Below are 20,611 nucleotides of genomic sequence, written 5' to 3' on the forward strand. Positions count from 1 at the left end.
TTTACTAGTCTTCTATACATTTTTTCACTATCTGGGAAGTATATTTATCATCTCCTTGAACATCTGGGGGGAGCTGTACCCGAGCTCCATAAATACTGGGAAAATTACAACTTTGCTGTGTAAATGCAGACACTAATCTGCAGCTGGTTACCTGCAGTTTGACTACAGGTGTGCTGTTGAGTAAGAATGTAAGGTGGCAGCACCTTTAAGCTATCTTTAGAGCCCTAAAAAAGGAGTAACTATATATATATAAATATATTATATATATATATATATATATATAATATATTTTAAAGTTAGGTAAGCATATTGCTGATAAGCAGTACACTGGGAAATTTAGGTTGCTGTTAAGCACCATTCATACTCTTTTGGTATTTCTTGCTGTACCAAAATAATCTATGCATAACTGCATTAAATTGTATTAAGCTATCTCCAGTCCAAAGCTTATAATACCTGATTTTTTTCATTAGAGATTTGCTACTGCCAGGTTGGACTAAGTCAGTTTTCTTTCTTACTTCAGTAAAACAGGACTGGTATCTTCCAGTTGGGACAGACAGTTTTACTTCACACAGGGTGGAAACCTAATGAGCCAGGGAAGAGGTGAAGTAGCTGGAGGACTTGTCATGGATATAGACAATAGTTCGGTAATGGCTGTGGATTGCGAAGACAGAAGATACTGCTTTCAAATAACATCTTTTGATGGCAAAAAGTTTGTATTCTTACTGTTTCCTACATATTGATTTAGTATTGGAGAAACAATGGAAAAGTATTTCTTGCTGCCATAAAGACTTTTTCTTGAAAGGTGGGAGAAAAGAAGGAGGGATAAATCCTTGTCTTTCCTAGGTTGGAAAAAATGGCAGATATAAGACAGGTTTCTGTTACTTTAAATCAACTTATTTAATCAGGATTTGATGCTGCTCTGTAGGTGGAATCTAAATATCTATTTAGATTTCCTCGTAGAATGTTGTCAATTTTATGCTTGTTTTCTTTCTAAAAGATTACGGGTACATCCCATCCTTGTTTTTGGTTTAGAGGAAAAAGTTGTCTGCCAGCTTTTTCTTTCATGATTGCCTGTTTTTCCCTCAGCCTAAAATGTAACAGGGATGCCTTCCTTCCTCATTCTGTGCAACCTTACTGGTTTTTACTGAGAGAGGTCAGCACAAAGCAAGCCCAGGCAACATAAACGTTTTACTCTCTGCTAAGGTGTATCAATGGATAGTTGTCCCTAGAACTTAGCTCAAAGAACTTAGCTCAGATGGAATATGTTAAGTTCTACAATGCCAAGATAAATAGTATAGGTGGGCAATGTCCATCAGAGTTTTTCTATTCAGAATTGTACATATTGATAAATGGAAACCAACAAGTTAATCAAAATTCCTTTCTCCTGCTTGTTTAAGAAATATAATTGTCTGTTTTTTATTTTTATTTCTTGGTCCAACAGGTCTTCAATTTTGCAAGCTGAGAGCAAAAAAGATTATGAAGAAGTAAGCTTTTTAACAGAATGGTTGTTAAAACTAGTAAATGTCTTGTGATGCTTTAAAGACTAAAATTGCGCATGTCTGACCAATCTGTCTAATCCAAGAAAGCCTTTGTTACAGTGAATAGATTACTTTTTTTAAGGTGCCACCAGATTCCATTATTTTATTCTGCAATAAAATAAGGCAGTTGCCATATTGGAAAGTTTAACAAAATATGATGCTTGTAAACAGGTTATCCAAATTAAATTTGTGGTACTAATTATGAGGACGGTTTTTAAGAGCAGAATAAATATATGCTGATGGCATGGAAAAGGTGAAGACTGCCAAAGCATTGTATGGTTTGTAGCCTAAAGGCCTGCATTCACAAGAGGGGTGGGTTTTTTATTCATTTTTTAAAAAATCAGATCACAGATTGTAATTTGTGATACATACTGCTAAAACCTGTACTGTCTTTGTGGAGGAGCATTAGATGGTAGATTTCAGTTCAGGCCATCAGCTTTATCATGAATTTGAGAATCTTCCACATTGGAAAACTGCCGGCTTGCAAGCCAAAAGAAAGGCAGAGTGGAAAGTTCTCACCTTGTCCTTAGCCTGTGGCAAAGCAGTTTAAAATAGGGTTTGAAACCTGCTTTGCTCAGTAGTTGTGCTAAATAATCAGTGCAGGGGAAACAATTTCATAGGTGCTACACTGCTGGTTTAGTACTGCAGCTGCACTTTCTGTTGATCATTTCACATTTAAAAGCCTGTCGTTTCCCACTTCTGTTATTGGCATCATTAAAAAAAATCAGGAGGAAAAATTCAGCTAGAAAGTTGTATGGAATCATTATTTAAATATGAAAGTTTTAAAAAACTATATGAATTTCTCTTTTGTTTCTGTGGCAGTGTTGGAGAATCTGTAGGCTCCAAAAGTTGTGGAACCACAGCTTGCAGCAGGCCCAGCAAGCATGACTAATTGCGAAACAAATGGGAATTTAGCATCATTTAGAGAGTCACAAGTTTCCTCTGTCCTGCTCTGTAGTTTGAAAGCTACTTGTAAATGTCTTATGTGTAGCTTATTGTTAACTTTTTTGCGAATTCACCAACTTGCAGTTTCTAGACCATCACCTAGCTCAGCTTTCCCCAAACCTCATGACCTCCAGTCTCTTTATGGGAATTGATAGTCATGCTAGGGTTTAACAAGTCCAAAGGGCACAGATTTTAGAAGGTCATAACATAACATTGGCTCTGTTCTTAGATTTATATCCTGCTTTTTCTTAAGGTGTGTTATTAGCACACTCTTCTATTATTTTTCTCATAAAAATGCTTTGAGATAAGTTGCACTAAGAGAATGACCATGTTGCTCACTACAAAATTAGGCATATGTATAAAACTAGGTCATGTTTTGTCAGGCCTTCTACAGCAGGATTGCGTCCTTTATTATTAGTCTGTATGTGCAAAGATTGTTAACATGTCAATTATTTATTGTTGGAGAGCTAGATTTACTCATCTGAAAAAGTTGTCATCTGGCACCTATTTTGTTATTTTGCAATGATAAAAGTTGCCCTTCTGCTCAAATTAAAGCTTTTACCATATTTTTAATCTCTCTTAAAAATAATGCAGAAATGGAAAGTACATTAACATAGTGTCCAGAAAATTACCTAATTACATTTTACACTTTTTTTTCCAGTGGATATGCACAATAAACAATATCTCCAAACAGATTTACCTCAGCGAAAACCCGGAGGTAATGCAACTGTAGTCCTTTAATGTAAAAAACAAAACACTTTTAGATGTGAAGTTTAAATTTAAATTTGAGGAAATATTTGACCCCAGAGCATGTTGGGAAATTGAAATAAATATTGAAATTAAAATTAGTTGTTTGTACAGATTGAGAGAAACATTGATTTTAATTCTGCATGTACACTTAAATGGAGCAAGGATAGCACTGCAGAGAATCAAGTGATTGTAAAAGAAGGGAAGAAGAAATAAAAGCTAGGTTAGTGGAAGGTGGCTTTTCCTTTTCCTTTTCCTTTTCCTTTTCCTTTTCCTTTTCCTTTTCCTTTTCCTTTTCCTTTTCCTTTTCCTTTTCCTTTTCCTTTTCCTTTTCCTTTCCATTATATTATATTATATTATATTATATTATATTATATTATATTATATTATATTATATTAATTTATTTTAGCTTTTCAGTCCTGAGTTTGTATCTCATGCAAAGTATGCAGTTGTGCACATGTTCTCTCTTTTGTTTCTTTTATTCATTCTTCATCACAGACATACACATGGCCTTATATCATTTTCCTTTTCCTCCCAATTCATTTGTCTTTATCCTTTTTCCCGCTTCTTTCTCTTTCCTTCTTGGATGAAAATCTCCATTTACTTGGTTATGTTTCAGGTTGGGAAAGTCTCCATTGGCATTAAAGGAACTGTTCCAATTTTACTACCATGGGTGGAGAAATTTTTGGGTGGAGCGGCTTGCTTAGAGGAGGGTCAATTCTTCTAGCTGTAATCTCCCTCCTGCATGGCAGTTGAATATAAAAAAAATAAGTTACATTGCCCCAAGACTCCTAGCAATTGATTTTGGATCCAGACTGTATGCCTAGCAGTGCTCCTTGACAGAAATTATCTATCTGCTATAATGCTTTCCATAAATCCGCATTTCCAGCAAAAAAATTACTTCTATATGTCTGCTATATTTGCTGAAATGCTTACTAAGGATCTTCGTATTCTCATTTTTATTTAGATTTAACTAAATGAAAACAGATTTGTTTGTTTTCCTTCTAACAATACAGGAAATTGCTGCCCGTGTAAATCAGTCAGCTTTAGAGGCTGTCACTCCCTCTCCTTCCTTCCAGCAGAGACATGAAAGCATGAGGCCAACCATGTAAGTCACCAAAGCAGCAGAAAAGACAAGGTTCATGTTCTGTAAAATATTATTCTTCTAATGGTAGTGTGTTCTGAGGTCTAGCTGAAGGCTACTGTAAAATATGACTATTTAAATTTTGCAGTAAAACTGCACCTGGAATGTGTATCCCCTTAAATTTAACATTGTTCAAGCAAATCTCTGAAGATATACCATCATTCATGGACAGCTTACAAGTTAACAAAATCTTCTGTAATTTACCTGAGTAGTAACCTAGATTTTTGTACTAATGATTTTATAATTTATTAAAAATGGTTTACAATTGCAAGGCTCTCTATATCATACAAAACATTCTGTACCTTTTGATATGAGCTCTACCTAAGAAGTCAAGCAGTTGTTTACCACTCATGTGCTGTTAATATTAATACTTCTGAGTGCCATTTTGTAAGTTTTTCTACTGTATCAATTTGTACTGTGGTATGCCTTAGAGTAGCATCTTGTACAGGTAGTCCTTGCTTAACAACCAACTTAGGGACTGGAAAATTTGTCATTAAGCGGTGCAATAGTTAAGCGAGGCATCACATGACCGCATCTGATTTTACAACATTTTTTACAATGGTTGCTAAGCAAATCACTACAGTTGTTAAGTGAATTATGTGGTTCTTAAGCGAATCACTGCAGTTGACAAATGAATCATGCAGTTCCCCATTGATTTGCTTGTTGGAAGTCGGCTGGGAAGGTCACAAATGGCAGTCACATGACCCCAGGATGCTGTAACTGTTGTAAATATATGTTGGTTGCCAAGCGCCTGAATTTTGGTTATGTGATCATGGGAATGCTGCAGTGGTTGTAAGTGCAAAGACCGGTCATAAGTCACTTTTTTCAGCACCGTCGTAACTTCGAACAGTCGCTAAACGAATGGTTAAGAACTACCTGTATTTGATATCTTTATCTGTAATATAGATTATAGCTGTTCATGCTTTGAAAATTGTTTGGAAGAAGTGTTTTGGACATTATGTAAGCATAATATTTCTTTGCCATTCATTAAAGCAGCACAACCTTTTTCCTCACACCCATTAAGCTTGAATAGAAAGTGTTGCTGCTTTAAAGAATACACTCATTAGAGTTAATGTGACTCTTAAAATAACGACACCTCTTTTCAAGTTTGTGTGAAAGCCTGAATAAAGTTGAGCTGCAGAACTTCTTTCAAATTATTTTTGGAGTGTGCAGAGTGCTGCTGTTAATTTAAAAGTCCCAAAATTTGTATGGTTGCTACTAAAATGTTCAATTCTATTACTTGGTCTCCTCTTTTCTCCCCATAGCATTTGAAATATAAAATCTGTGATATGATATCACTTTGCTCTAAAATTGCTGCCATCACTCTATTTTATCTGATAATTGTGTATGGGGAAAAATACTGACTTCGCATCATTTGTTTGTTAGTGGAAGCTATTGGGAAGAACAGTAACCATGTCCTTACTTTTGACCCAGCTCTTGTAATCTCTAGTTTCAGCTACACTTCATTCGGTTTCTATTTTTAATTTATCGGGCCTCAGTCTTGCATACTATTTTGTTTTAATAACCTGAGAGGAATCACTAATCCTTAAGTAGGCTCTGGTTTGCTCTTCCTACTTATTGTCTCATTAAAGTTTCTGAATTTATGGTGACAGTAATCACTAGCTTATTCGCCCTGTGGAATTTTTTTCTCAAGCCACAGTCATCAGAAATTATAAACTAATTGACATATGGATATTTCATTGTAAATATATATTAAACAGGATGTCTATTTGAGAAACTTTGTTGCTGCAGCTGTTAAATATTCCTGCTGGTTTTAGGTGATTATTTTGATTACCTCAAGTGTTTCAGTTTGTTAACATAAAGTTTACACTTCTCCTTTATATGTCTTTCATGATAAATTCTGAAATGTTTGCTCTCAACAAGGCATTTGTCTCCAAATTATTTAGTCTGGATAACTTTATTTAGTCTGGATAAAAGTTTATCTTTCATTATTTGTAAGAAAATGTGTGATCAGTTCTTCCCTGCTGAAATGCAACAGATGATAAAGGTTGAGATGTTTCCTTCTTTTCTTGCTTTTTCAGACAGCCTCGGCCTCCCACAAATCGTACTAGTAGTGCTGGGTCTTTGGGATCTGATTCAGCATCACTGTCTGCACTTTCCTTGGACTCGCTCGTTGCACCTGACACGCCTATACAATTTGATATCATTTCTCCAGTAAGTGAAGACCAGCCTGGTCAAGTAAAAACCCCAGGCCAGTCAGGCAGGTGAGAATTACAAAAATGAAATACAAGCACATGAAGCTGACTCAGTATTTAACACCTTCTGTTGATACTTAAAACCTGCATAGAATAATACTCATCATCTTTTAACCTTGACTATGGATAGTGTGCTCACTTCCATTTGGGACCCCCTCCCTGCACAAATTAACTTGTTCTTATTCCCTTTACCAGCTTTAACTATGATTGTGCCTAAGCAGAGTTTGCTTTTAACTAGAGATTTCAGCCAAAGACTTGAGATTTATTCAGATGTCTGATTAAGAGTGAAAGCTGATTAGTATTATCTAATGTTAAAACTGGTGGGGGCAATTCATGCACGGAAGGGAAGAGGGTAGAGTCAGGACATCTGTGTTTTATTAGATTAATGCTTTGAAGGACTAGGATTTTTAGACCTGCATGGGCTGATCATTAAACAAATCAAAACAAAAAAATCAAAACCTTGCACAATTGGGAAAATCTTACGATGCTTAAGATTCTGTGTTTTATTTCTTGTAGCAGACTTCTTTCACCCTGTTGAGCATTCTTCAGTTTTTTTGTTTTTAAAAAAGTATATTTTCCTTTCCTATTGCTTGCTTGCCTGCCCCAGCAACTTGGGTATTTCCTCTTGGAAACTCAAGAGAAATGTGGCAACCCAGGTGGTGAAGGCATTCTGATGGCTTTCTTCCTAAGCTAAAAAAGGTGAGTGAAAATTATCTAGGCTTCTAAAGTAATATCTTTTAGGAAGATAAATTGTCCATTGACCAGAGATCTTTTTATGCTTCTTCCCCATCTCACTAGAGCTTCCATATATTTTACAATTATCATTCAGTGATTGAATATACAGTACTTGTTAAACAATATTTTTATTTTTTTGTCATGCATATATATATAGAGAGAGAGAGAGCAAGCAAGCACGAGTGAGCAAGCAAGCAGTGAAGTAGTCGGGGGGCCCTATATACTAGGGCCAGTGAATACCTACTTGTAATTTTAAGGCAAGTCTTAATATAGTATAGTGAAAAATTAATTTGGATGGAAACTTTCAAAGCCAAAGCAAGAAACATCTCACTCATAATTCTGTGCTTTACAGTCTTGCAAGTATGTTAAAACTAAGAGTCAGAACAGGAATAACAAGAGGAATCATTTTTGCTGCTTATACACTCCTTTTGTATTTTATAAACTCTTAGAACATGTGATTGCTGAATGAGGCCTAGCTGCTTATAGATATGACTGATTTTTCTTTCAGCAACAGAAATTAATTAACCCCAGTTACACCTAATGAAATTTTTTTTGTAAAGAGAGATCCAATTCAAAACAAATGTTCATAGAAAATTCAAATTGAATTTAGTTTTGGGGAGAAATGTCCATAACAAAAGTCGTCTTCAGGCATTTCAAGTATATTTATTTATTCATGCATGGATTTCTATGCTGGCTGCTCCATAGATACTAGGAGTTTTACATTTCAGAGACCTAAAAAAACCCCCCCAAAAGTATAAATCAAAGCACGAAAGTACAAAACTTCATGCAGTCAGTCAGGCTATCTCTGATCGCATAATACCCTCTGTCCTAAAGGCTTGTTGGAAAAGTACAATTTACACTGCCTTCTGGAATGTCAACACGAAGGGGCCATCTTAATCTTGGAGAGCAAGCTATTCCAGAATGAGGAGGCTTTTACCCAGAAGGCTTGTTTCCAAGCCTTCTTCCCTTAACTACTTCTGGGTGGGCAAAATCCATCTGGGTCTGATGGTCCTGAAGACCCAAATCAGATAGCACTTTATATTATAATAGGCAATTTGTTTCTTCTCATGGCAATACCACACCCTGTCTCAATTATGGTGGTGATGAGGTTGTTGCCAGTCACTCACTCTGTTAAACTAGTCTATCAAATCACTCAAGCTCCCATGTCTCCTTGTCTTCCAAAGCCCAACCATTTGTTGTCTGTCCAGTTGTTTGAGAGTCTCTTCACAGTCTTCTATTCCATTATTGTATCATCTCTATCTCCTTCATCTCAGCCATCACATTCTTCTTCTGCATTCCTTGAACTTCTTCACTTCCCCATCCATGTTCCTCTCCTCCATCTTCACTTTCTTCTTGTGTGGTATCCATACTCTCTTGCCAACTTCTAACCAAGTTCTTTCTTCAACATTCATTGCTTCATGTTCTCCCATCAACACCAACGGTCCAAACTCCACTTTCTCCTCCTTTGGATCCCAATCAATTTTCTTTCCATATACCAGGCTGCTGTACCTTAAATTATCAATATGTGAATGCAGGTCATCAGAGTGAGCAACCTAACCTTCCCTCTGTAAAGTCAGTTTCTAAAACACATGAAGAGCATCTGTGGATAGTGGGAACTCTTCTGTACAGTCATCCTTTCTGTGTTGAAGGCAACAAGGATGATTAGGTGAGGGCGCTAGATTGCCTTACTCAGGTAGATATTATGTGCATGTAAAATGCCTGAAGAAGGCAATAGAGTTTTCAGGATCTCTTGTGAATGCTAGTAAAAAGATGCAGCAGCCATAATCAAGACTTGTGAGGAGATTTGCCAAGTGCTACTCTGAAAAAGATGCAGATTGTTTCAGTCTGAAGTCTATAAAAGTCTGAGCCTTGCTGTACTCACCAGATTTCTTGTGAGCTGAACTAAGCAGCAAGTGTGCCAGGCTGCAATCAAGAGATTTGCCAGCTGTAATAATTCTGACCACATGGATCCCAAAGAGTGTTTGAAAATGGAACAGGCTGCCTTGGGAGATGGTGAACTTTTTTGCTGGAGGTATTTAAGATTAGATGGACACACTGCAAGGGTATTGTTGTATCCTGCGTTATAGCTCAGGGAATTGTAAAGGACCTTAGAGAGCTTCTAGTGCAACACCGTGATTCTGTGAAAGATTTACATTATGAAAACATCAGACTGGATATATTTTTTAAAAATGGTACTACTGTTATGATCTTTTGTTTTTTAAGGATCATCTTAAGTTCTCCATTTGAAAAATGTTTGGATAAACCTTTTCTTTGCCTACATACTGGAAGCCTAGAAAATTTTCACAAGTATAATGTAAAGAGTAATAATGTCTCTGCTGAGAGCTATGCATAGCCATGTTTCTCTTGATTATGATTACAATCCCATCAGTGCTTTCAGAAGTCTGTATTTGAAATGGTAACTTTAAATAATCTTCACGTATTAAATTTAACATATTAACACCAGGGGAGCATGCAGTTTCTGTTAAAGAGATTTTTTTTAATGGAATTTCAGTAAGCTTGTAGTTTGTATTATAAGATTGTATTTTTTCAAAAGCAGATAAAATTAAATAACTTTCCAGATAATATTACAGTGGATATTGTTTTGTCATGGGTAGTTTTACAGTGTTTTCAGTTGTTTCCTGCTAAAATATAGTTCTTTATATGAGGTATCTCAAATAATTCTGTGTGATGAAAATTATTTACTGTTTTGTATGTGTCTGTGTATGTGCACTTCCTGGACTACCATTCAGTATCTTATTGCTGCTTTTAATATGTCATGCAACTTTAGTCACTGATTTGATACCTTTTTTTTTTGACAGACGTACAAATCCTTTTGGAGAATCTGGCGGAACCAAATCAGAAACAGAAGGTAGAGAGCAGAGCTTTAAAGAAATATAAAATATATTGAGTAGTATTGTATGGTAACAGTTGAAGAGAACAGATTGATAAAAATAATATTTTGATAATTTGGCTGTGAGCCTGAGCAAAATTAAGAGAGCAAAGAAGGTACAAAGGGAAATGTTTCTGTATATAGTGCAGGAAAATACTTCAGCAAAAGAACTTTGCAGTAATCTAGTAAAATAGCAGTAGGACCAAAACATAACTTACACTATAGAGTAAGCTTAAGAAGTGGAAGAAGAGCTATCAAGTCTTGTTCGTTACTCTTGTTTAATGTAACAGTCCCTTAAATTATATTGTAAAATAATTCATTATCTCTCCCCTTCTACCTTTCGTCAAGCCACCATCTCACAACAGTGCTTTCAATCTAGTTAACTTTAATATTAATTGAATGAAAGAATTCTTCTCAGTCAGAACTAAGGGTAACTAAATGTTGGACATAACTATCAGAACTTATATGTGTTACATTTTTTTAGAAATGAATTATTAAAGATCTAGGAAGCATGCCTCCTTTGTCATGGCCCCAACCTCTGGAACAGCATCATCCCAGAGATACAGATGGTGCCCTCTCTCCTAAGGTTAAAAAAACCCTTAAAACCTGGCTTTGTGCTCAGGCCTGGGGTTAATGTGTTGTGTGGGGCGGCTGTGGTGTTCTGTTTTAATGGTTGTTTTTAGTCCAGGCTGTCTTGTTTTGTTTTGCCTGGGTTTTTAATTGTTCTAATTTAGTATTATATTTTGTAAGCTGCCCAGAGGCAGTTGGAGTAGGTGGCTGTAATAAATGTAAATAAATGAATAACATATTTTACTGGAGATTGGCATAGAAGATCTATACATAGCTAATATTTAGTAAAGCCAAGGCTTTACTTAAAAGGTTACTCAAACCATTTATTTATTATGTCCTTGCTCTAGATTCTATCCTTCACCAGCTATTTATTATAAGGTTCCTTGGATCTATGGAAGTGAAGTCAGATGAAAGTCCTGATGTTGTTTATGAAACAATGCGTCAAATACTAGCAGCTCGAGCTATACATAACATTTTCAGAATGACAGAATCACATTTGTTAGTTACATGTGATTGTTTAAAGTAAGTATTCTTTTTCTAAAGTGAACATGTTTGTCAAACACTTTTAATACATTTTTATCTTTTTAATAACTCTACATTTCTGAAATTATCCTTTCTAGGTTAATTGATCCACAAACACAAGTTACAAGACTCAGGGTAAGTTGTTAAAATCAAAGTACTTAAATATCAGAAACCCAGCTACTGTTAAATTTCATCCAAGTTTATTTTCTATTTATTGTTCTTGACAGAATGTTATAGGTTATCCAGCCCCAAAGACAGTATTTCAGTTATCCTGAAACTTCACATTATAAAAGTGGATGGTCTAGCCCTAAGCTTGTACTTGTAGATTAGAAAAATATGTAAGGATTTCCTGCTAGTATAGAATTTGAAAGCTTTAAGAATGCACTAGCATAAGAGCTGATGTAGCATAGTGACTAAAAAGTCTGTGCTGGGAAGCCATGCGTTTACTAGGGGTAGTAGGGTGAGTTAAAATGCCCTTAATGCTGAAATATAAATATGAATGATTTTGGCTTTTACTTTAATAATCCAAAAGTAATTTCTTTTTTCCGTAACTTCATTTACTGCTCTCTGTTATTCAGTGATCCTTAGAACTGCCTTCTTTTCCTCTCTGGACAGTTTCCTTTGCCAAATATAGTTCTGTATGCCACACACCAGGAGAACAAGCGTCTTTTTGGATTTGTTCTTCATACTTCAGCAGGAAGAGCAGATAGTAGACCAACTTCAGTGTGCTACATATTTGAATCAAATAATGAAGGGGAAAAGGTATATGCATCATGCTTCAATTAACATTCTATTTTAAACTATCCCAAAGCTGTAAAAACGAGGGGTATGCAAACCTTTGAAGGGGCTTTTTCGCCCCAATGAAGCAAATGGCTTTGTATAAATATGCATGTGGAGTCAGCAGGGAGCAGCTTCCGGAGAACCTGCTTTCAGACATTTCATTGCCCAACTTGGTAACATCATCAGTGTCAGTAATCTAGTTGGGTAATGAAATGTCTGCAAGCAAACAACCAGGCCCAGAGAGCATCAAGAACTCCCCAGTTCAACCCTGAGCTACATAGATTCTCTTCTATTGAAAAAACCTAGGCAGTCTAAGAAAAATGCACAGACACTATAATAATTTGATAGTGCTTTATACATGTTATTTCATGCTCTGAAAACCTCTTGTGAACAATTTGTTCATCTTTTGTAATTATGTACAATCAACCCTTAGGGACGTGGTGGCACAGTGGTTTAATGACGCTGAAAGTTGCCGACCAGAAATGGTCAACACTTCAGCGGTTCGAGCCCAGCTCCATGCGGCAGAGTGAGCTCCTGTCTAATCCCTAGCTTCTGCTAACCCAGCAGCTTGAAAGCATCCGCGAGTAGACAAATGGGTACTGTTACCCTGGTGGGAGGAAAATGCTGGCGGCACCTTGCACGGGAGATGGGACCAGTTGCCGGTAACACGGAAGCCATGTATGCCTGAAAAAAGCGCAAAGCAACAGAAACCCCGCCTCCTGCATTTGCCAGCTGGGCTCCGCTCTAGGAAGGAGGCAATGGCAAACCACTCCTGAAACACCTTGCCTTGAAAATTGCAGGGACTCGTCCAGGCAGTTGCCGCAGAATCAGTCACAGTTGAGTGCGGATTAAACAAAAAAAAAATCAACCCTTTAGTTTAGCAGACTTCAGATTCCACACACAAGATCTCCCTGGTCCGCAGTTCACCTCTGCCACTGTCTTTGTTGCCTCTGGAAGTTCCTCTGGCTCCTGGATCAGCCCAGCCCCTCCAGCTGGCTGATTTTTCTGGCTCCAGTGCTCCCAGGCTCTGATCCTCAGCCTCTGGGTGGCCTCTCAGCTGTAGCTTGTCTTCATTGTGTGAATTCATTGCACCTACGATTGTCAGAATCACCTTTGATGGCAATGCTGAGCCCCAAAAAATCCATTTACTGTTTCATAGACATTTGGCTTTAACAGACATGCTTCCCCCAAAGAGTCTGTTAAATCAAGGATTTACTGTCCTTGAAGACAAACACATTTTTTTAGTGATTATGTTACCCATTTCTTTCCTCATTCAGATTTGTGATTCCGTGGGACTTGCAAAACAGATTGCATTTCATGCTGAATTGGTAAGATTTTAATTTGGAGTAAAATGTAAAGACAGTTTATATATATCAAATCAATGACATGGGGCCCTGCTGGTTCAGTATCAGTTGTGATATTTCCTGACATCTGCCCAAACTGGTGAAATTTCAGTGTTCCAACCTCAAATCTTACCTGAGTTTGAAATAAGAAAAAAAAAATGTTTTGGTTTTTACAGTGACTATTTAATTGTTATTTTTGGTGCCTCACCATCTCTTAAAAAGGTGTGATGATACTAAGTGCTTGAAAAAGCTGCTGTTCTCTCTGTTGACAATCTGTGAAATGAAAAAACTAAAAACTCCACTGCAACACTCTTTGACCCAATAATTATTCTCACAAGTAAACTATCAACCAGTGTCTTGCAAGTCACAAGCAGTTCCAGTCCAGATGTACAGAATAGGAGATGTCTATAAGGAAATAATTTGGCAAAGCTTTCTGCAAGGAAGGCAAAAAACAGACAATAGGCAAATCGCCCTTGATTCTAAAACAAGATCAAAAGGAGAGGTCTTTTTTGCTCTTAAATATTTATCTGTCTTGAGCTTAAGAGTGTAATATATACACATCTTATATTCTTAATCCTTTAAAGAATGTTGTTCAGTTGTCCAAATCAGGAAGTATTGCTCCTTTTTTGTACACTGCACAAGTCTGTCTTGAGCCAAATGTGTGTTTTTTCGTTTGTTTTCCACTTTCTCGTTGATGTTCGTTGGCTTTAGTGAAACACTAATAACTTAGAAAATACTTTTCTGCAAAACATGTGAAATATGTATAAAGAAAGTGCAGTATTAAAAAGGAAGGTCAGGTTGCTTAGCTGTAATTCTGGTTCTTGAAATGGTCATTGTGCATTCCTACAAGTGAGTTCTGGGCCCATATGAAGCATCCTTCAGAACATTCTGTAGCTGGATTTGATGAGAAGAAGAGTCTTTTTTCTATCCTGTTACACCTGCTTAAGAAGTTGCCTCTGCATTTCTCCATTTCTTGAGCAGATCCAGGTGAGTCCAAATCAGATATAATTGAGAAGCAGAATCATAAGGTGGAGGATGTATTATGTGAATGCACAGATGACCATTTGGAAAAACAATTATGTAAGCATCCTGAACTTTTAATCTTTAATCAATATGTAGTTGGTTTTTCTATTGTGTTAATGATGTGAAAGCCAAGATTTTTTAAATCTTTGTTTTGAAAAGCAGTAAGAGAATATTTTGTTAAATATACTTGGATATCTATGTAGTTTCTGAATTAATTTTATATGGCTCAGGCAAAACAAAGTAATAATCCATTCAGTGAAAATAATGTTGTTCCACTTTTAGTTATTTGGCATGTTCTTTTAAAAAAATTTCAGGATCGTAGATCATCAGAAAAGCAGAAAGAAATAGAAAGAGAAAAGGAAAAACAGCAAAAAGAGCTCAATAAACAGAAACAAATTGAAAAGGTATGCATTTGGTCAGAGCTTAACTGGAGTTTTTCAGCTATTTTGCTGTTCTAAAGAAGTGTATGAATTTAATCACGATACTGCTTCAGTCTTGGTATTTGCATGGACTTGGGCCTTCAAAACAACACTTTTATATAAGTTTCATTAACATGAGAAATTACTCTTCCTCACAATACTGAAATTGGTTTTAGATTAAAGCAGGCATGTTCACATGATAACATTTGGAGGTAGTATGACGCTACTAGTTGCTAGAACCTGACAAGCAATGACCTACTTTGGGTGGCCAGGAGACACTTGGCTCACTGTAGTTGGAAACAGGATGCTATACCAGAAGTACCACTTGGCCTGAATCATATTCTTCACAAGATTTATTCTTGAACATCGCTACCCTGAATGACCTGATGTACAGGTAGTCCTCAACTTACGACCATTTGCTTAACCATTCAAAGTTACGACAGCGCTGAAAAAAGTGACTTATGGCTCTTCCTCATACTTACAACCATCACAGTGTCCCTGCAGTCACATGTTCAAAATTCGAGCTCTTGGCAACCGGCATGTATTTATGATAGTTGCAGCATCCCAGGGTTGCATAATCGCCATTTGTGAACTTCCCAGGGGGCTTCCAACAAGCAAAGTCAATGAGAGAAGCCAGATTTGCTTAATGACTGTGGTGATTCGATTAACGATTGCAGTGATTCAATTAATAGCCAGGGCAAAAAAGGATGTAAAATCAGGCGCAACTCCCTTAACAATCACATCTCTTAGTGGCATAAGTTCTGGTCCCAGTTGTGGTTGTAAGTCAAGGACTACCTGTATATCTCTATATAGATCTTTGTGTCCATCCAGGTTGATGAATGAGTGCTATTTGGTCATCCAAGATCTCAGTAATTCATTTTTAATGCAGGTAGTCCTTGCTTACCAACTTCCTTGTTCAGTGACCATTCAAAGTTACGACAGTGCTATCCCTCAGTCGCATGATCACCATTACGGTCAGTACACATCTTGTGCCTGACCTGTTGTTTTTCTTTTTTCCCTCCTTGTAGAGCAGAGAGATTGGAGAGGAAGGGATTACAAGAGAGTAAAGTAGGCACACAGTGGGGAATACACATTGAAAGCAATGCACTGGCGCTGGCAGCCACTAGCACACTACACAAACAGCCCGATGTATTCCCCATTATGTGCCTGCTTACTCTCTTGTAATCCCTTCCTCTTCAATCTCTCCGCTCTGCTGGGGGGAGGAAAAAAAGTGATTTCTGTAAGTAATCTCTCCTGTGTCTGACCCGTTTTTCCTCCCCTCGCAGAGCAGAGAGATTGGAGAAGAAGGGATTACAAGAGAGTAAGCAAGCTCACCATGGGGAATACACCAGGCTGTTTGCAAAGCGCTCTTCCAGCTGACAGAACCAGTGCATTGCTTTCAATGTGTATTCCCCATGGTGTGCCTGCTTACTCTCTTGTAATCCCTTCCTCTCCAGTGAATGTAAATACAAACATTAACTCTTGCTAATTATTCCAATGCCGGGGTGAGCATTCCAAGGGGCTGGGGAGTGGAAGAAAGGAAAGCACAGTCATGGTCACATGATTTCCTGCTTCATGATGGAGTTGCTGGTCCCAGTGGTTGCTAAACAAGGACTACCTATAATGTGTGGCTTACTGGCCATAGTGAATGGTTGTCAGTAATGATAATATTTTTATTATTTACTATTTAAAATAATATACAGGTGGCTTATACATAAATCAGTAATTTTTTTTTTCAGGATTTAGAAGAGCAAAGTCGATTAATTGCTGCTTCAAGTCGATCCAACCAGAGTGTCGGTGAAGGACAGTTTGTAGTTCTTAGCAATAGCCCCTCAGAAGACAGTGATTTGGGTGAAGATGGAAAGAAGAAGCGAGAATCTGATGCGTGAAACAACTTCAGTGCAAGCCTTTGAACCTCTTGTTTGAGATGATAAATTGCAAATCCCATAAGAAACAAAGGTGGAGGGTTTGATTTATTAGGTAGAACTCCGTATTCTCACTCATTAAGGTTGATCTTTCTTAAATTGCTCAGTGTAAATACGGATTTTTTTTTTCCTTATAACATAAAGAATCGTGGTAAAATGCTCATGGCTATAGCAGGTTTGGATATTACAGAGCTTATTCTATTTCACTTACCTAGCTCTTCTGGTGATTAAATGAGAAAGAAATTTGTGTAACTGTTAAGCTTAAGAAATAGGTAGAAAATCTTTATATTCAACTTCTTTTCTCAGTTTTCAGAGAGGTTAATTGTTTTAGTCTGCTGTAGTAAAATAGTCTTGTTCTACTTTTAAATACTAACATTCAATCTGATAAAAATGGAGTCATATTAGTCTTCAAAGTGCCCTAAGTCTCTGAATAAAAAGCCAGTTTTGATTCCTAAAAATGACTGGGGTCAGTAATGGCAGCATCCTGATAATTTTTAGTTAATGTTTTTGATAGTAAAGTGATAGTAAAGTGCTGGGGCAGGAGTGTACGAGTTCAAGGAAACCAGTGACACTGCGATACTATTTTTAGATGAAATATGAGAATATCATTTTTACTTGAAATTGTACCAGCCATTAGTGATCTTGGCTTCTCTGTATACAGGGAGCACTTTTGTGGAGGGTGGCAAAAGACATTCACCCAAACACTGGAAAGTAGTTTGGAGTGCCAGTGCACTGTGTATATTTGTAACATTATACAAATTGATTTTTAAATGTCTAAATGATATATGCATACATTTCTAACAGAACTGCCATGATTATTGAAATCAAATTTTATATGTATCTTCTCATTAGCAAAAGTTTGAGATTATGTTGGTGATAGAATTATTTGCATGGAAAAATTGTCAGATAATTTTTTTTCAACATCTGTTGTCATATTTAACCTAAATTCATTTTGCAGAACTTAAACAAATCCACATGTAATAGAAATACGTACAAATTGCACATATTTGCTGAATCTGAGAAAAATTAGACAGGTACTTGTAATTCTGATTGCTTCAGTTTACTGATTCATGTCGAATGTAATATACAAAGCATGCAATGATTTTTCATTCCAGTACAAGTGTACTGTACATACAAAACAAGATGTATAGGTTTGTCCTCTTTTATATTGAAATATGCAAGCAGAAATCGTACAGAAATTGGAGGCAGATCAGCGACTTGTGGAGGGAAGACTGTTAAAGGCCAATTAGTGTGTGCTGGTAAATCTTTTGAGAACAATTGGGGGATTTGTTCTTGTTCCTAATTGCAAGGAAGTTGAAGACACATGGAGATCCAAGAAATAAAAGAGGAGCCACAATTGCCCATTGAGCAGTTTCCTTCCATTTTTTGAAAGCTTTCCTTATCTTTCAACTTGAATATAAAACTGCAGAAACAGAAATCGTATATTCAGTTTATTATATTTTGGGCCACCTCACTCAATTTGGCAATATCTGTTGTAATTGTTACACTACAGTTTACAGCTGTGTTAAGCCACATAATACTATGAAATCATAAATCTAAAGTTAAAGTAAATCAGTTCACTTCAATTGATAGCTTGTTATGCTTCAGACTAATCAGTTTTGGCCTGTTCTCTGTGTGTGTGTGTGTGTGTATATATATATATATATTTCTATGTAAAGATGTATCATAATGTGAATAATACCAAATGACCTTTATTATAAAACTGTTCACAGGCAAGTGCTCAGTATATCTTAACTCTGGTGACAGAATGTACCCATCTACAGTTACTTAAAAAATCCAACTTGTATGGATTGTATTCAATAGCCATATTTCCCATATTAGATTTTCTAGTGGAAATGTTCTCTAAGTAGAAAAAAAGTTTGATTTGGCTGCTTGATTGGTTTATTGCTGGTGTGAAAATCACTCATGCCACACTTTACATTGTATGGCAAGAAATATGTTTTTGTTTTCCTACACAGAAATTATGCTAATGTGGGAGGATTCTGGTATGTTAAAGAAACAACATTTTTTTCTTCTTAAATTAGGCCTTGGAGTTGGCAATTCTGTTCTCATTCTTCTGAAGGTAAGCCCCATTGAACTGAGTGGGATTTGCTTTTGCATAAACAAGTATATGGTTATGCAGTCAAGGCACAAATGAAGTCTGCAGTTGTGTACTGTTGCTTGACAAGTGTGCTTTCTAAGTTGCCTTCTGTACTGAATCACATTTCTGATGACAAAATTGGAATTAAGATTGCTATATTGGATAAGATGTTCATCTCTGTAGACATGTATTTTGCATGTATTGTAAGCCAGAGGCATTCAATTCATTATATAGGTTTGATTTAAAAAATCAGGATTGTTGTTGTGATATCTCAACAAAATTACTGTTGTTTATCTTTGTTTTGTTTTCATCTGTAAATGAAACAAGACTTTTGTCTCCCCTGTAGCCTTCCTGCATCATGAGGTCCTTCACACTCATGGGGAAATTGAGTTGGGTGCAGGGAAATGTTTTTCTAATTGATGCATGGACATTATATCAGGCTATCAGAGATCATGACATGATGTAGAACTAATAATCCATCATGCAACTTTGAGTAAATAATGTTCCATGATGAGATTTGTAAACAAGCCAAGAAGTTTGTACAATAAATTTCGGTGGCTTTTATAATACAGTGAATTGATCAGGAAGTAATGGTTTAGTCTTGTTACAGTGACTGTGATTTTTTAAATTGAAAGTCTAATTAAAACTCTAATTTCTCTTAATATTTGTATTAATATTCAGTGATTGTCTGCTTGATATTGTCAATTGCAAAGTAAAATCTAGACACTAATAAAACAGTTTGGGAAAGACTTCAGCGAAATCCAGTTAATTTTAGAGGATGCTTTTCTACAATACTTATGTAAATATTTTATCAGCTTTTCTTCTCCAAAGCACATCATATATTGAAAACTTTCAAAATGCCTTTGTGAAATGCATTTTAAATCTGTCAGTAATGGAAGAATATCCATATAATAGAGAATCATTTATTGTACTTAATAAAGCAAAATTAACAGCTGGTGTCCTATCTTTATTTGACTAGAATTCAAAAGAAAAATTCATGTGATGTGAAAGTTAATCCATATATTTTGACTGTTTAATCGGTGGGTGCAGTTTCTTAGAGAAGGTGAAGCCATATTGCTGATATAAGAATAATATTTGATGAATATTTCAAAAGATTTTTCTTTGTGCTAGTTTTCTATCTCAAAGAACTTCCACTCTAAAAATATATACAAAGGATAGTGTATGCAAAACACAAGAGAAGGATATACAATTTTCACCACAGCTATGCAGTTATAAAGGTACATGGCAAGACTTCAATTATTTTGGAAATACATATTCCATTTACCACACAGCTTTTTAAATAAAAGCTTTTGGGGAAAGTTGTAAAACAGATTGGTATTTTGTTCTTGAGGTTGTAATATATTTGTTGCAATAAAAAAGGCACATTATAGGACTTTAAATTGTCACCTTAAGGATGTGGGCAGCAGAAACCTTAGGCTATCAAGAAAACTCTGCACATATAACACATGGAATCCAAGACCCAACTTCACTTGGAAAGCCAAATTTAAAAAGTTAAATGTAATTTTTAAAGAGATACACAAACACTCTTGCTTAAAACTACAAGTGCAGAAGCAAGAGACATTCCACAAGAGTATGACATGCCAATTTTTTCTGTGCTAGTTAAAACATGCAAACTCTTTTCCCTCTAAAGGGAATGTTCAACAGTATTTGTAAAGAAAAATTCAAGAATAGAGTATGCAGTGTAGTTATGC

General features: G+C 36.2%; 1 protein-coding gene across 3 annotated transcripts in view; it reads left to right on the forward strand.

The window, feature by feature from the left end:
• Positions 1 to 19,871, forward strand: part of APPL1 (adaptor protein, phosphotyrosine interacting with PH domain and leucine zipper 1) — a 38,175-nt gene extending 18,304 nt beyond the window's left edge. For 2 of the 3 annotated variants that reach the window (XM_007437588.4, XM_088134203.1), the window contains exons 11-22: positions 521 to 709; positions 1,442 to 1,484; positions 3,145 to 3,201; positions 4,248 to 4,339; positions 6,418 to 6,600; positions 10,146 to 10,195; positions 11,134 to 11,308; positions 11,407 to 11,443; positions 11,924 to 12,070; positions 13,366 to 13,416; positions 14,769 to 14,858; positions 16,613 to 19,871. In XM_007437588.4, coding sequence (XP_007437650.1) covers positions 521 to 709; positions 1,442 to 1,484; positions 3,145 to 3,201; positions 4,248 to 4,339; positions 6,418 to 6,600; positions 10,146 to 10,195; positions 11,134 to 11,308; positions 11,407 to 11,443; positions 11,924 to 12,070; positions 13,366 to 13,416; positions 14,769 to 14,858; positions 16,613 to 16,762 — 1,264 coding nt within the window. In that variant the 3' untranslated portion in view covers positions 16,763 to 19,871. The remainder of the gene's footprint in view (positions 1 to 520; positions 710 to 1,441; positions 1,485 to 3,144; positions 3,202 to 4,247; positions 4,340 to 6,417; positions 6,601 to 10,145; positions 10,196 to 11,133; positions 11,309 to 11,406; positions 11,444 to 11,923; positions 12,071 to 13,365; positions 13,417 to 14,768; positions 14,859 to 16,612) is intronic. The other variant, XM_088134204.1, reaches the window with a different exon arrangement.
• Positions 19,872 to 20,611: the final 740 nt, after the last annotated feature.

This window comes from Python bivittatus, unplaced genomic scaffold (genome assembly GCF_059951505.1).
Source record: "Python bivittatus isolate LINGU-HERP-01145 unplaced genomic scaffold, Pbiv_v1 ctg000080_np1212, whole genome shotgun sequence".
NCBI classification, from domain to species: Eukaryota; Metazoa; Chordata; class Lepidosauria; order Squamata; family Pythonidae; genus Python; species Python bivittatus.